General features: G+C 39.9%; 1 protein-coding gene across 1 annotated transcript in view; it reads left to right on the top strand.

The window, feature by feature from the left end:
- Nucleotides 1–16,521, top strand: part of TMX4 (thioredoxin related transmembrane protein 4) — a 43,307-nt gene that overhangs the window by 16,033 nt on the left and 10,753 nt on the right. Inside the window, exons 3-6 of the mRNA XM_032604482.1 lie at nt 1,000–1,045; nt 2,679–2,807; nt 9,598–9,643; nt 16,263–16,364. Coding sequence (XP_032460373.1) covers nt 1,000–1,045; nt 2,679–2,807; nt 9,598–9,643; nt 16,263–16,364 — 323 coding nt within the window. The remainder of the gene's footprint in view (nt 1–999; nt 1,046–2,678; nt 2,808–9,597; nt 9,644–16,262; nt 16,365–16,521) is intronic.

Here is a 16,521-nt window from a genome sequence, read left to right as displayed (position 1 = left end):
TTTGCTTCTCTTTGCCAGAACCAGGCTTACTCACTTTTGGTGCCCACATAAACATTATTTATTTGTAAACATTTAAAGAGCATTATGCTCATTACTCCTATATCATTCAGGTTTTTGTTGCATGCCCCTTAATATCATCAATCTCTGTTTGTAGTCATGGTTGTGATTATTTTGATTAAGTTTTTCCCTCTGCCATTAGACTGTACGCATTTTTTGTTTATATCTTGAATAGTTATCACAGTGCCCAGAACAAAGAAGGTGCTTAGTAAATATTTGCTGAGTGACTAAGGGTTTTCTTTATCTTTGTCTTCACACGTACCTGGCATAACAATTGATATGTAGTTAGTGTTCAGTAAAGGTTTGCCAAGACAAATTGAAAAAAATGTATTTAATGTATATAGAATCCGTTGACAGTACTTGCAAATATTATAAATGTGCAAAGATTATACATAACTTGTTTCGTATTCCTTATTATTTTTTAAATGTATGACTGATGTAATAATACCTATTATTATTTATTGCGTCCTTTACTATGTGCTACACACTTGATATAATGATCCAATATAACTTCAGAACAATTCAGTTAGGCTTTTATATCCCCATTTTATAGATGAGGTAGCCAAGACTCAGAAAGGTTAAGTAATTTATCTAAGGACACAAAGCTAGTAAATGGAGAATTTAGTTGTTTAACCCAGATTGCATGTTTCTAATACCTATCCTTTCAGCCACCATATAATTCTAAGTATTACACAAGCCAGAAAACTCTAGTTTAACACATCAAAGATAAGCAAGTTGTATGTCATGACTAGAAAGTATTAGGTAAATAAAAATGGGTAAAAATTTCTTTTAAAAAAATAGTAAATGTGATTCAGTAATGGGAAAGATTTTGCTAATGTGGTTGTAAGAACAAGCTCAAGGCCGTTTGTTCTTGCACCTTAAGTTAGATGCTTGGTTTAGTCTGAGTTTGACTTGTAACTTTTTTGTCTATGCTTCTTGTAGGTTTGAGTGGCCGCTTCTTTGTCACTACCCTCCCAGCATTTTTTCAGTAAGTTCAAATAATTTTCTGGTTTTACAAAGATTAGAAATCAGTAGATGTGTACCAGTATTCTAAGTTGTTTTCCATAATGGTCACTCATGCAGCTTAGCATTTGAAGGGAGAAAGACTGGTCTGCACTGAATGATAGTGATTAGAAGAGAGGGATGCTCAGGGTGCTGCAGAGAAAGGAACCTAATTTCAAGTAGCAAATAGGTGAGGAGGTCAAAGAAGATTTTTCTGATGATGTAAAAGATGGGATGATTCTTAATAGATAGGAAGGAATAGGTTAAGCAGGCAAGGTAGAGAAGGCCTTTCCAGATAGAGGATGTATCATGGAAAAGCCCGGGAGAAAAGGAGATAACCTTCAGAGAACTGTAACTAGTTCTCTGTGGCTGGCCCATAGGGTACAGCTGGGTCATCCTGGGTGATGGGGCTAGAGAGGCTTAGGTAGTGAGAGGGGGGAAGGAGAAAGGGATGGATTCCGGAGATACTTAGGAGATGGGATCATTGGAACTGGTGATTGATTAGCCATAAGGAAGAAGGAGCCTGTGATGACTTACTAATGGGCCATTCTTAACTAGTGAAAGCTTTTGAGGAACCGTTAGAATAAGGTGAAGTTTGGAAGATAGAGGCCAGAATAGAGAAGATAATGTGAAGGGTTTATGCTAATTCCAAATGGGGAAGTTTAGGTGATAGCTTGATTTCAGGATCTAAAGCTCTTAAGAAAGATCTAGGCTAGAGATACATACTGAGGTTTAGATAACAGTAGAAATATAGACAATGAGAAATAGATACATTGGGAAGAGAAGCAGGTCAAGGATAGAACCTGAGTTGACCACCATTAGGACATCTGCAAAGGGAAACAGGGAATGTGGAAATGAGAAGGGATGGACAGAGTAGTAGGAAGAAGTCCAGAGAGCTCATGTCATAAAAGCCAAGGGAAGGGAGGCTCAGCAGTGGACAGTGCCAATGACCCACCCAGGAAAAATGGCAGAAAAGTGCTCCGTGGATACGGCACTTAAGAGTCATCGGAGACCTCTAATATGAGCGGTTTCCATGGAGTCATGGACGCAGGACCCCCGACTGCAGGAGTGTTGAATGAGTAATGTAAGAGGAGCAAATGGCAAGTGTAGACTCCTCCTCTAGAAAGCTTGACTGGCAAGAAAGCGAGAGGGAGGGAAGACGAAAGGCGTATGTGAGACTAAGAGGCATTTTGTTAATTTTCAGGGGAGGGACTTGGATGACATAGATTTGGAAATGTGGATACAATTTTTTAAAACTTGATAACAATTGCTGTTTTGCTGCTATAAGAGAAAAATCGGAATAATTGGTTGCAAAAATAATAAAAAGTAACTTGGCAGATTAGACAGTGCCAAGGACTTTGCTTATAGTCACAAATTGTGCAGTAATAAAATAGAATATTTAATACTTTCTGTTTTGGAATTCCTCATTTGTACTAGATAAGTATTTATGCATGCTTTCTGACTTATACCTAACTATAACATTTCTTTTTCTTCATTTGAGCCAAGTTAAAATTCAGAGTGGAGTTCACATGTAAAACCAATAGTTATTTTGATTTTCATTGTCTGTAATACTTGATATTTTAATGGATTTATTTTCTATTTGTTTTTATAATTTACAGTGCAAAAGATGGGATATTCCGCCGTTACCGTGGCCCAGGAATCTATGAAGACCTGCAGAACTATATCTTAGAGAAGAAGTGGCAATCAGTTGAGCCTCTGACTGGCTGGAAATCCCCGGCTTCTCTAACGTAACTTGTTTTTTAATGACAAGGTGTTATTAATAGAACAGATGGTCTCAAGTTAACAACCCATAGAACTTGACAGTCTACATTTTTCTTCTATTCACTTCTGGTTACCCAGACTACACATGCCTATGCTTGGCCCATGTTGTGTTTCTGGTTTTGTGACCCACATATGTTTCACCTGGTTGTTAGGATACTGGGAATTAAGTACCCAGATTCAGGTGGGTTACAGAAATCCTCTCCTCTAACTTTTGCACCATGTCACTCACCTGTTTTCTCTTTACAAAATATGGTGAACACCATTTACCATCCTTCCTTCCGTATAAATTATTCATAAGATAGAGGAGCAACTGTTTCTTGAATTATAGTTCATGAAGGAATTGCTCATGTATCCATGTGGAAAATAAGACTGATGGTGTCTTTGGCTGCCTAGCTGAATACTGCTGGGGTAACTTTTGGCCATAATGGCAAACTGTATAATGCTTGGTGAGACAGATAAGGCCAAGCCATAATAACTTTTTCACAGTTTTAATTTTGAATGAATTGTCATATTTGTAATTAATTTTATATTAGTATATATAAGTATAAGGACTATCCCTGCTGAAATAGGGTCAAATCATGCCATATTTCAGGAATAAGTAATCTGGTAGCATTTATAGGAAATACATGGCTTGTTCTAAAAGCAGCTCATCTCTGGCATTTCATTCTGCAAATATGTGAGCACTGATTTTATGCAGGTACTTTTCCAAGTGCTAGATGTGCAGCGGTGAACAAGACAGATGTTACCCCTCTGCTCTCCTCGGGTGACTTAAAGTAAGACAGATTAAGAAAAAAACTAGGGATGTAAAGAATCATAGTCTAGATAAGGACTGTTCAGAAAAAAACAAAAAATAAACCTTTACTAAGTCAGGGACTAATTGTGGGAGCGTGCCTGCATTAGACATTAGATGGGGGCTAGGAGAGGTCGCTCTGAAGGGAGGACTGCAAGTGAGATCTAAAGACAGCATGGCCCAGCCAGGTGACGAGCAGGGGAGGAACGTTCCCAGGAACGGGTATAGCATCCGCACACGCCCCAAATCGGAAAGAGCTCCGTGTGTTGAGGAGCAGAAAGGTGGCCAGTGAAAGGGAGGGAGAGGAGTGTAAACTGAGAAAGCGAGGAGGGCAGGAAGCAGATCATGCAGGCCTGTGGCCAGTGAGGAGCTGGGATGTTTAGCAGCGCACGTGGTGAGCAGAGAGTGGAGAAGGCCATGTGGAGAGGTGAGACAGGTAGGAGGCTGTCTCAGAGTCTAGCCCAGGGATGGTGTCAGTGCAGATCAGGGTGGTGGCAGTGGGGATGGAGAGAATGGGTGGATCTAAAATATGTTTTAAACATCTGCCCCACATGCTGGAAGCCATCTCGCGCCGGTGGCAGCGTGCCTGCCACTCCACGTCCCACCGCGCCGAGCCCCTGCAGGGGTCATCATGAGACAGGCTTGCCAAGATGGCCGCAGCCAGTTAAGGAGACTGAGGGAAATTTTGAGTCACTGGACCTTGCAGACCTTGCTAAAAAGCAGCCATGGTGGCGCAAGGTGTTTGGGTAGGAATCTGGGCCTTCAGCCAAGAAGTATAGCGTGGCAACCCAGCTGTTAATTGGAGGTGTCACTGGATGGTGTATGGGTTTCATATTCCAGGAGGTTAGAAAGTGGGCTGGAAAAGGGACTGATCCACAGGATTTTTGAGACTTTATGAGTTCTGAGAATGTAGAAAACTTGGAATTAATTCTTAAACTTGCAGGTGATCCTTTGAAAAATGTATGTTTTTCAGACCTTCCTTTTAAAATGTTTGCCTTGGACCGGGGCACGAACCCGTGTCCCCTGCATCGGCAGGTGGACTCTCAACCACTGTGCCACCAGTGAAGCCCCAAATGTTTGCCTTTTAACTTATCTTGGTAATGATGTATTGAATTTGGAAATTGTAGCTACCAGTAGATGTGTGGCATTTTTAGGAATTCATCCATTTCCATTTTTTTCCTTATTATATTCTGGTAGTATTTTAAGGCAACATGTTATTTTGCTTGTAACAAGTATGAATCATACACAAATCATAATGGTATGAGCCACTTTGTTCTATATTTTTGTACAAGAACTCAATTTTTTTTTTCACTTTTTATTATGGAAACTTTCAAACATACATAAAAGTACAGAAAATAGTACAATAACCCCCATGTACCCTTTACCCACCTATAATGATCATCAAATTATAGCTTTTTTAATCAATTGTTTTGAAAGAGATACCAAATGTGTCATTCTGTTAAAGGTAAGAACTCGTTTTAAAAATCATAAATACAATACCCTATTATTATACCCATCTGACCCCACCCAGACCAATGGAATGGGGGCTGCAAAACCTAACTGAAGTGCCTTGTGCCCCTTTGGGCTGCAGGTAGTAGGAGTGGTCTCTCTAGTGGGGTGGGGGTGGCCTATATCCCCCTGTGATTATTGGTGATGACAAAAATTAGCAGGTTTCTCTAAGCTGCTTTGGGCGGGTTACAATAGATAATAGACTGAAATAAGATTCTAACTTCTTCCTGAGGGACATGGTTGAGGTCCGTATTGCAGGTTGGCCTCATCCTATTGCAGTGAGAATGGCCTTGAGTTTTGCCTGCTGAGCGGGGCCACCACTGGTGGCCGTGCAGAGTGGGTGCTGAGGTTGAACACTGGCGGTGCTGTGGTGCACATCACTGGTGGCATTTAGGAGAGCTCCTTCAGGCACTCAGGGGAGCCTCTAAATGGAGACACTGTTGCCAGTAGCTTTGCCTCAGGTGAAGTGAGAGAGATTTCCCCCAAAGAGCAGCTGCCACCCCTCCATGCCAAACTGAGATACCAGGACCAGGCAACTGCACCCATGGATGCTCTGTTTCCTTGTGATTGGCAAGACCTCTTTAATGAGGCATGCATTTTTCTCCAGTACCCAGAATCCAATAATGTGCTGGGCCTCCTTAGTGATGGGGACTGAAGACACAGCAGCTTTTCTTTGACTGACAGAGGGATTAAGCGTTTTCAGTCATCACTTTGACCGTGTTCAGTTTTCAGCTCCCATTGCTTGGGGCTTCCCTTCCTGTAGTTTGGCCTGGCCTGGAGAACCTCTGACAGCTGGTGGCTGGAGTGCGCCTGTGAGACTTTTCTCTCTTTTCACTCCTCACCCCAGAGCTCCTTCTGTCCCCTCCTGGCATCCCTGCCACACTGGGCCACCCTTTGACCCAGCCTCCCTCCTTGTGATGGACCAGGTAAGATGGGAGCTGTAATGCAGAGGAGAGGGAGAGGGATCCAGTGGCACTTTCACTTTCCGGCTGCTGCCCACTCAGGGCCAACAAATAGATTCTCATGTCCAGTCTTGCTGAGGCTCTGTATCCGCATTGTTGACATGGTTTGAGCTTGAGCAGTCCCATTGTCATGAGCATCACTGTCATTGTTATAACATACAAACAAGGCTTTCCTCCCGCTGCCCACCTGGGCCACTTGTCTGCTCCCACCTCTCACCGCTCAGCTTCAGGGACATTCATCAGTAGGCAGGGGGCCAGGGGTAGGGATGGGGGAAGGAGGCGCCTGACTGTCACACCTGGCCTGCCAGCTGGGTGAGAGCCCTCCTTACTGGACCTGGCAGGACACAGGACACAATTAAAAGGTGAATCTTACATAATTCTAGCTAACATACCCTTGGGTTGGGTGCTTGTGGTTTTGAAGTGTGTAACTGTTATAAAGATGTTCTCTCCATCATCCTTTTGTGTGACTTTTGCAGAAAGATGGACATGACTGATGGTTGGGCTCTTACTTGAAACTTTTACTTTTGTGTAGTTTGGGAAATGCAGTAAATTTCTGGTTGAAAAAAATGGCTTAGGGATAGATTTGAAATATCTGAGTATCATTAGTATTTCATGATGATGTCAATTTCTTCTCTGAGGGAAACTTACTTAAGGCCACTTTTGGACCCCGTGGGGGGGGGTCCAATATTAGTGTGATCTCTTTGAGAATTGGGCAGAAAACATGCCTTATTCTGGACTCGATTTCCCAAAAATCATGCAGTGTGGCTTAAGGTCTGTGATGTTGGATTCTTCTTAAGGAATTATGAGTTTCAAGAGCACTAGTTTTCTAGCGAAAACTGACAGTGTTGCACTTTCTTCACATTTTCAGAGAACTGTAAAGTCAGCTTATTGATTCACCAAAACTCTACCTTTCTGAATTTGAAGTGGTAAGAAGTGCCATTACTATGATTGAGAGCAGTGGTTTGCATCCTTGCTTGTCCAGGGGAATCACCTGTGGACTTTGAAAACTACTGACCCCTGGCTGCCATCCTAGAGACTCTGATTACACTGGTACTGGTGGGGCAGCCTCGTGTTCCTGTGGAGCAGCCAAAGTTGGGAACCACTACAGACTTGGAAGCTGGTGCTAATAAAATTATAGTTCTGCTGTTAACAAGTGACTGCTGAACAGGCCTTTAAAGCCTTTTAAATTAAGTGCCATACAACTTCAGATGCCTTCCGAATACCGAACATAAGTATAATATTACAGTTTATTAAATGTTATAGGAATTGTGTGGAGTGGATGCATGAAAGTAGCATGATGGCCGACCAGGGCCATTGTCATCAATACTTGTAAAACTCTTGGGCAGAAGATTGTGGGGTAATGGGTATTTGTATGGTGCCAACATATCACCCCACAAATGACCTACCCATTACCAAGGGAAAACTGCATTTCCACTGGAGAGGTCTGTCTCAATCACTGGTTAACCAAGTGATTAAACTTAGCATCACTCAGAGCCCACTAACAGCAGGCTTTTTAGTCTCTAAATGGAAGATGAGATCATATTTTTCACTTTCCCAGCTCTTCCCTGAAGACTGAGATTCAGTGCTAATCATGGCCCCTAATAAATAAAAAACACTTGGCAAATGTTAAGCTTTGGTGCTTCTTTTGTTTCCCTGTATGTCATAATAATAGCTAAGAAGAATAAGATTGAAATCAATGTCTGCTAATAGATGCTGAATTAAACTGAGACAGGACTGAGTTTTAACGATAGGAAGGAACAATTGTTTGAAGCTTTAGGAGCCCTAAAGAAAGGAGTATACCTGGAGAAAAAAAATAAAGCAGTCTGAAACTTGAGTAGTTAACTCAATAGAAATAACTGTGTAATAAAGCAAAGGAAAGCACTCTCTTTGATCATGTAGTGATTGCTAATGTGAATCCAACACCACTATCAATTGATACTTTTAAATGAAATTTAAATTTTTTTATGATGTAAATGTAGTTGTAAAATGTTTTACTAATTGTTTTACTATTAAAATAAAGTATGTTTTAAAGGTAGACTTTGCTCAGGTGAAGGAGAGGGAAGATTCACACACACACACACACACACACACACACACACACACACACACACACACACACAACTCCTTGGTTTCTGGTTTGAGAATTTGATGGTCTTGGTACCAGTTACTGATTTGAGCAAGAGAAAATCAAGGGTTCAGTGTTGGACATGTAAAGTTTGAGATGCAGACTTCTTTGTAGAGCTGCCAAGTTGGATGCATGGAGCTGGGTCTCCGTGGAGAATTCAGGAACACAAATACAAGGCATATAGATGGTATTTAAAGTTTTAGAAGGAAGGGGATCACCTAGAGAGAGAAAAAAAGAAAAGTGCTTGGGCCTGAGCCACAGGACACTCCAAAGTTAAGAAGTTGGGTAGAGAAGGAGTCAGCAAAAGGAAATTGAAAATGAGTACCGGTGAGGCAGGAGGACAGGCGAGGGTACACAGTTTCCTAGAAGCCAAGTAAAAGGTGCGCAAGAAGGAGGGAATAGTCACTCGTGTCCCATGTTACCAAGGGGTTAAGAGAGATCAAGTCTGAGATAGAGACATTGAGTGAAGCAGTGCGATGTCATTGTGGCCTTGACAAGGAGTGATAGTGCAGTAGTGATGGAAGCCAGATTTGAATGCGTTAAAGATACGGTGAGGAAGAAGCAGCAGCAAGCGTAGGCTTCTCTTTGGAGAAGTTTGTGAAGCTAAGCTGGAGGGCCGTCTGAGGTCCAGTGATGCTCTTTTCAAAAGATGAGAGAGGGTAGAACCTGTTTTCATGCAGATGAAAATGATCCAGCAGAGAGGAAGAAATTACTGATGCAGGAAATGGGATGACAGGAAAAACCAAGTCATTAGCAAGACAGAAGGGATGGGGTGCAAGGCACGAGTGGAGGGTTTGGACTGTGCTCAGGCAGGTAGCCTTTCTCTGTTGCAATAGGAGAAGGTGGATGCAGTTGTACACCAGGCTCAGATTTGCTGCTGGGAAGATAAGAGAGATCACATAATGGCTTCTGGTTTCACAGTGACAGACAAGGAGTGTTTGTTAGCTGAGAGTGGATGGGGAGGGGAGGGTGTGTAAAGTTTGAAGGGAGAGAAAAGGAGCTCTCATCTCAGGTAAGAGCCTAAAAGATTACAGTGGGACTGGGCCGTATTGAGTGCTCGCTGAGGTTTGTGACTGTGAGGGGAGATCGTGATTTTTCCCCAGAGACATTCAGCTGCTCAGGGTTAGGGATTTCGCCAGGCATGCACCATGCAGGGAGAAAGGATCAGGGACTTGACCGTATTTACAGCAGAGTAGTTCAGATGGTGACCATGGGGTCTAAGCTCTATAAGGATGGAAATGAATCCAGGAGAGAGGACAATGTATTGCAAGAAGTGGAGGAGTAGTCCTTGTGACTTGAATCTTGTGTTTGTTTGTTTGTTTTTTAATACCATACATCACCAGTGGTTCTCCTTCTCTTTATGTTTTTAGGATGTCTGGAATGGCTGGTCTTTTTAGCATCTCTGGCAAGATATGGGTGAGTAAATATGCCCTTTATTATTATATTGGCAGAGGGTTCTTTTTAAGAGTGAAACGGTAGCTCCTAAATAATTGGAAAATAAACACTTATAAATGTTTTCATAATTTCCGTTTTCTTTTTAAGTCACAGAACTACTCTTACATGGGGTCACAGTGGAAATGTGTCTTTGTGTCCTTGTAAGGACATAAATTGGACAGAGACCTGTAACTACTGTGTCAAAGTCATATTTTCTTAGATCAGTAATGAATCCTTTTAACAAAGCTGAAAGGGCTTATGTGGTTTCTCTTCATATTATTTTCCCATTGTTGTAATCTCCCTACAGATCAAATATTTGTCAGGGATCAGCCAACTTGTGTGTGGGCCAGGCCACCCTTTTTGGTAAATAAAGTTTTGTTGGAACACAGTCACATGCACTTATTACTTGTATTCTGTAACTGCTTTCACACTACAGTGGTAGAGATGGGTAGCTGTGATGGAGATCATATGGCCCACAAGCCTAAAATATTTATGATGTGGCCCTTTAAGGAAGAGAGCCCCTGATATGTGTGATTGTATCATTTCACTGAGTCCTTTCAGTGGCTTAGAACTTATTTAGGTTAAAATGTTGAACTGTTACATAATCTTAAATGTATCACATAAGCTTTTGCTCCTCTTTACATGTAGGGTGAACTAATAAATCCTACCAGATTTGACAAAATAGCTGTGAAATTAAATATATATCCTTAAAGTATTTCAAAAGATCTTTAGAAGTGAGTCCCTCCCTATATTTGTCTTTTCTAAGCTATGGTTATAGTTCATGCATCATATTTGGAACTTAATATTCAGGGAGCTCATGAAGACTCTCTGTTTTTCATGCATTTACTGTATGTTTAGGGAAATTTAAGAACAAATTTTTGTGTCCTAGTTTCTCAGTTGTATTATATTTCCTGCCTTGTGAGATACCTACTTTAGGTTTTTTTTGTTTAATTTTTAAAACAGAAAGCAAATTGGTAACTTAGATTCAGTCTTTTTTTGGTTAAGATTTGTTAACTGACTTTTCTGACATTTGTATATCATATTAAACAATAACTAGCGTTTTTCCCTTTTCAGATAGTTTGAGTTTCATATGGTTTTCTTCTGATATTTTCGTAATATTGTCAAGAAGTTTATTCAAAGGTTGAGAATTATGAATTGCAAACCAGGAACTGAGAGTAAGGGATTCAGCCTATTGCAGTATTTTGACACTAAAGGTTGATGGAGTCATATATTCTGATAGCTATCTGAAAACCTTATAGCCATATAATGTGTAATCCAAGAGGATAATTTAATAAGTGTGAGGAATCATCATCAAGATCTTAGCACAGAATCTATTATAACTGCAGGTCAAGAGATGAATTTGTTCTGAGGGTTAAGAAGAGCTTAGATGGAAGCTGATTGTGACCTTCACACATTGTTAAAGAGTAGTTTTATTTTCAAAGGTAGTACCAGGGAAAATAAATGATTGCTCAGACCGCTTATAGCTTGACTGATAAACAAGGAGTTGCAGTTTTTCATCATGTCATGCAAATGATTACAATGTGTGGCATTTGGAGCACACCAAGGCCAGGAGTTGATGTTTTATCTTTGTAGGCACAGTGCACAGCCTTGGGCAGCATGGATGGATTCTGTGTGGATGCATTGGACTTCAGAGAAAAGGCCATTTGGAGAATAGAATATGATCCATCTCTGAATAACCAATTAAGATGTTCTTATTAGGACTGAGAAGTAAAGGATATATGATATTTATATATTTTATATATACGTATGTTTAGACTTTCCAGATATTTTTAAAAAGAACAAAAAATACAATTTTATAAGATGAACTGTAGAATTTGACACACAGCAATTGTATTTTACATTCTATTAGGTCATTTTGTCTAATATTAATACCATATTTTTTCTTTCTGGTTAGTGTATACCTGGGATATTTTTTTCTACTTTCAACCTTTTTGTTGTTATGTTTTAAGTGAATCTTTTAAAAAGCATATAGCAAGAAGTAATTCTTTTCACTGATAAAGTTAGTCCATTTATATTTATTGGGGTCACTAATATATTTGCCCTGACTGTAGATTGTGTGTGTGTGTGTGGTCGGGGGCGGGGTGGGGATGTACATGACTAAAAGAATATAGATGGTAGGTTTGTAGGTTATTTTAGTCTCCTCATATGTGTACACATTACCTTAAATATCTATAATAGAAATGTATTACTCTCTGTATCAGCATCTGGTTTCCTCAAGCCTCTTGACAAACCTTTGTAATTTCTTTTATTCTTAGAAACAAGTCCCCAGCCTTTCATCAAATCTCTGGGAAGGGCTCTCACCACTTGTGGTTTCAGAATTCAGCCCTTGTCCTCTTATTCAGAGGGTATGATCTCTGGCCTGGTGTGACCCAGTCCTTGGCTATGCATCAGTCTCTGATTCCCACTGCAACCTCTAGCTATAGTTTGCCTTGTTGTCCTTACAGAACTACTGATACTTAAGCCCGTTCTCCTAGCTGACCACCTGGCTGCTCAGTTAGCTTATTTAGCTGGTTCTTCTCCCGTGCCCAAGATCCTCACATCAATGTTGAGTATGTAATTGTGGGGAACATAATCTGTTTTTAACTCAAGTCTAGATAATATAAAACTGTAGTGCAACTGTATTAACAGTGAACAGAAGAAACACAGCCCTGGAACTAAAAGAGTGTAAAGACTCTGAGGAAGAAGGTGAAAATAGGGAAGAAAGAAAGACGCAGAGGGGCTAATGCCAGTGAGGCAAGATTATTGATGCCAATCCACAGTCTCTTAACCATACTGAGATTTTTGTGGATGCATAGACAGATAGGAGTCAGTCTTTTCTCAGCAACAGTGTCCCATGGATGCGTTGCTAGTCCACCCGCTGTATGTTTCCCAACCCATTTGTTTTCCCTGCCATAGACAGTTGTTCTGTGCTTAGCATAGAACCTAGTGCCTATCATGTACTTGAAAACTGTTTTTTGTTACTTTTATTCATTAATCATTGTTGTCATCATTATTTTAGTTTTTCCGCTGATTAGACAACAAAGAATACTTTATCTTTTTTCACTTATTTTTTAACCACGGTTGATAGGATTGAAATAGGGTTTTATGACAGTTGTACAATGTGTACTTTTGTTAACTAGGTTTAGCATTTGAATGTATTTAAGCATTACTTTATTTGTTGAATTTGTGCTGCTTACTGAGCTAATACAGGATGTAAGTTAATACCTCTCCTCAGTGTTACTGTTGTTACGAAAAGATGCAGGCATATGGCAAATTTTAGTTACAATAAGATGTGCTACACCTTATTGGACATGCTGTGTGATGGAGAAGATTTAATGCTTTATCAGTATCTCATGATGAGAATTAAAGGCCATGAATGTTTAGACTGGAGAATAACCAGAGTGAATTTTAAAACTCTAAAACATCCCCCTGTGTTTTAGATGGTGGTGTCTCTTCTCTTAGTGTTTTTGGATTTTTTGTTGTTTGTAAAAATATCTGGAACCATATTACAGTGAGATGGTGGCCATCCACAAGTCACCTACCCTCGAGCCTACAAGAGGCTGCAGATTTGTGTCTTGTTGGAGGTGTTGAGAGGGTAGAACATAGAAGGGGAAGTGAGCCCTTGGTGATCACTGGAGAAGGCTTTCTGAGCTACTCCCACACAGGGAGGATATTTTGAGGATTCTAATCTGTGTCTGAAAGGGGTTTAAGGATCATCCCCAAACTCCTCAGGGTATATCCTGTGATGCAGATGGGATTTAAATTCAAAAGGCTCTCTGTCCTTTGGGGCCAGCCCAGCTCTGAATGAGACTCTGGGACGCTGGGCTGGATGAGTGGTGCCCTTGGGCGGGATTTAACCTGACCTGCAGTAGTTCAGATCCCAGAGGGCTTGCTGGCCTCCCTGTGGAGGGGAGGCTCCACCTCTGACCCCTGGACGCCTTGGCCTGGCTCCATTCCTTAAATCCATCTGACCACTGGTTGGAATATTCTTCTCATTTGTTCTGCATTTAGTTCTCTCATTCAAATGTATGTAGCCAAAATGTACATAGCCAAAAATTAGCTCTAATTCAGTCACCTATTGCAAAAGTATAAGGTATTGGGCTCAGCAGGCGACATTTTCGTGCATAAGTAAACAACAGGATGCTTCCTTGTAATGAGCATATATAATATTGAACTAGGTCAGTATTTTCCACAAGTGAAAACTGTTACTTTACCTGGCAACGAAAGGAAACACAGAAATCTAAAATTGAACTAGATCAGTTTTAATCAGTTATTACTTGGAAACATATATACAGCAAAACTTCAAGTGCCTAGTACCAGGAACCCTAATACTCTTAAAGGTACTCTGAAACCATCGTGGACTCAGACAAAGGAAACAGGTAAAGATTTGTGGCTGCAGTTGTGAGAGCACAACTTGATTAATGAGGCTTTAGTAATAATCACCTAAAAAGACCACAAGATGGCAGAGTTTCTCTAAGAAGCTCAAATAAATCCTTTAAAGAGTGAGTTGATACAAGAAAATTGAAGTGGAACCTATTATAATAAGAGGATGTTTTTGAAAGCACTAAGACTGACTCAGAATGCAGTGATTCAAAGGCACACAATTTACTGAATCCTAGAAAATAACTTAGAAAATTTCTTGAGGGTTTCTTAAATCATTTATTTTGCAAAAGGGCACAAGACACTGTCCAGAAGGACTTACAACTGGATGCTGTTATTCATTCCAACTATATGGGCAGATATTACTTATAAAGCAAATTCCAGAATTCATACATCCATGGGTCAGCACAAAGGAATACTGGCTTTCCATGTCTTCTAATTCTTTGGCACATTTCACAGTTTAATCTTGATGATGATATTGAATAATCAAGAAAAGGCATAAATAAACTGTTCAATATACAAAATTTCCTAAAGTAGAGAACTCTGCAGTGCATCTTAAAACTTCCATTGAACGGAATTTGAATGAAACAACCTTTTGTATCCCAAACACCTCTTTTGCCTACTTGGTCTGCAGAATACTAGATTCTTCTTTTTTGTTTGTTTGTTTTTGCTGTACGCGGGCCTTGCACTGTTGTGGCCTCTCCCATTGCGGAGCACAGGCTCCGGACGCGCAGGCTCAGCGGCCATGGCTCACGGGCCTAGCCGCTCCGCGGCATGTGGGATCTTCCCGGACCGGGGCACGAATCTGTGTCCCCTTATTTATTCTTAATAAATAATTGCCCTGGCTGAAGACAGAGTGATGACCAGTGCCATCAGCAGAGGACAGATGACAGTTTTTCAAATCAAGAGTTGTTTGCATTTCTTATGAATAGTTTAAGGATTTGCTAGTATCTTTTCCTTATTCAATAAATATTTATTGAACACTGATTATGTGTATTTAAAAACTTGATGAGTCTTTAGATATATCTCTACTGCTGAGTAAAAAATTGGAGAGATCTCAGATTATTCTAGATCAGTTAACAAGCTTTTTTGTTTATTATTCTGAATTAAGCCGGAATAAAATATATTATTTAATTGTATTGACAGTTATAAACTGAGAAACCAATGGGAGATAGTCGAGTAACTTAGGTTTTGAGAAATATTAAAATAGAATCTTGGCCTCATTTTCATCAACCTTATCAGTTCTAGGCAAGTCATTCAGTCATTATATCTGCTTGCTGGTGGCATTTAGCTTGGAGCCATTTCATCCTGTGCCCAGTAATTTTATAGATAAAACTATAGACATAACAAAATCATAAAACTATTGTTTTTTTAGTGAATGTTTTTAAAGCGGTAAGAGCCTAAAATAGATTATCACAAAGCCATCATGAGGCAGCATGGCTCTTGCAAGTCCATATATAAATGTGCTTTGACTCCAGACTAGCAGGCTCATATCTGTAATTCCTGTATGATTTAGCATGTAAATAATTTCTAGCTAAGATTGTATCTCCTCACTTATTTTTTAGTGTTTGGCATCAAATAGAGTCCCAGGGGACAGTAAACAAGAAGGGATGTGCACTCTATTCGAAGACTGATTAAATCTTATTTGTTCATAATGAATTAACTGGAAAATTTCTTCTATTATTACATTCAGGTTTTATGGTGATTAGGAAAGTTATTAAGGATGAGTGAGGGTAGAGCAATAAGAATCTGATTAGAAAAGGAAGCACGGAGACATTTTAAATGGTTGATGTTCCGTAAGTAGTAATTTAGTTCTACTTAAAAATTGGTAAAGGCCGAAGAAGTTTAATTTTTTATGGATGCCATATTATGAGTAAAAATTAAGATTATAAATTATTAGGGCAGAGTGACCAAGAAAATCTCAGGATGGAAGAAGGGACTAGATAACCAATTCTACCAGAGTTCTATTTGATCATGAACTTCAAGGAAGTATAACTCTTACTAGATATGACCTTGATTATTACTCTCAGATTCCCAATGTTGTAAAATTTGACTTGTTTTTGAAGAATCATATAGATGCATAAACTGCTGGACCACCTTTGTGGGGGCTCATATAAGTAGAAACAATTTGCAGACTTGAGTTATAGGTAAAGAGGGAGATTCAAACATTCTTAGTCCTCATTATAAATATATTTTTTTTACTTTTTTCTTCTGATTACAGCATCTTCACAACTATTTCACAGTGACCCTTGGAGTTCCTGCTTGGTGTTCTTATGTCTTTTTCATCATAGCCACCTTGATTTTTGGCCTTTTCATGGGTCTGGTAAGAGATAATGCCAATCTTTTTTCTTGTCTTTAAAGCCAGTTGGTTTCATGCAAAACTGGAAAGCAGCCAAGAAAGAAAAAGCTCTTAAACAAACATCATTTTGTGTGTAATCTAAGCAGTTAAATAATATTTGCTTGTTTGATACTGCTTTCAA

This window comes from Phocoena sinus, chromosome 15, assembly GCF_008692025.1.
Source record: "Phocoena sinus isolate mPhoSin1 chromosome 15, mPhoSin1.pri, whole genome shotgun sequence".
Lineage (NCBI taxonomy): Eukaryota > Metazoa > Chordata > Mammalia > Artiodactyla > Phocoenidae > Phocoena > Phocoena sinus.
Note: the sequence above shows the minus strand (reverse complement) of the source record. Positions and strands in the feature narration are given on the sequence as shown.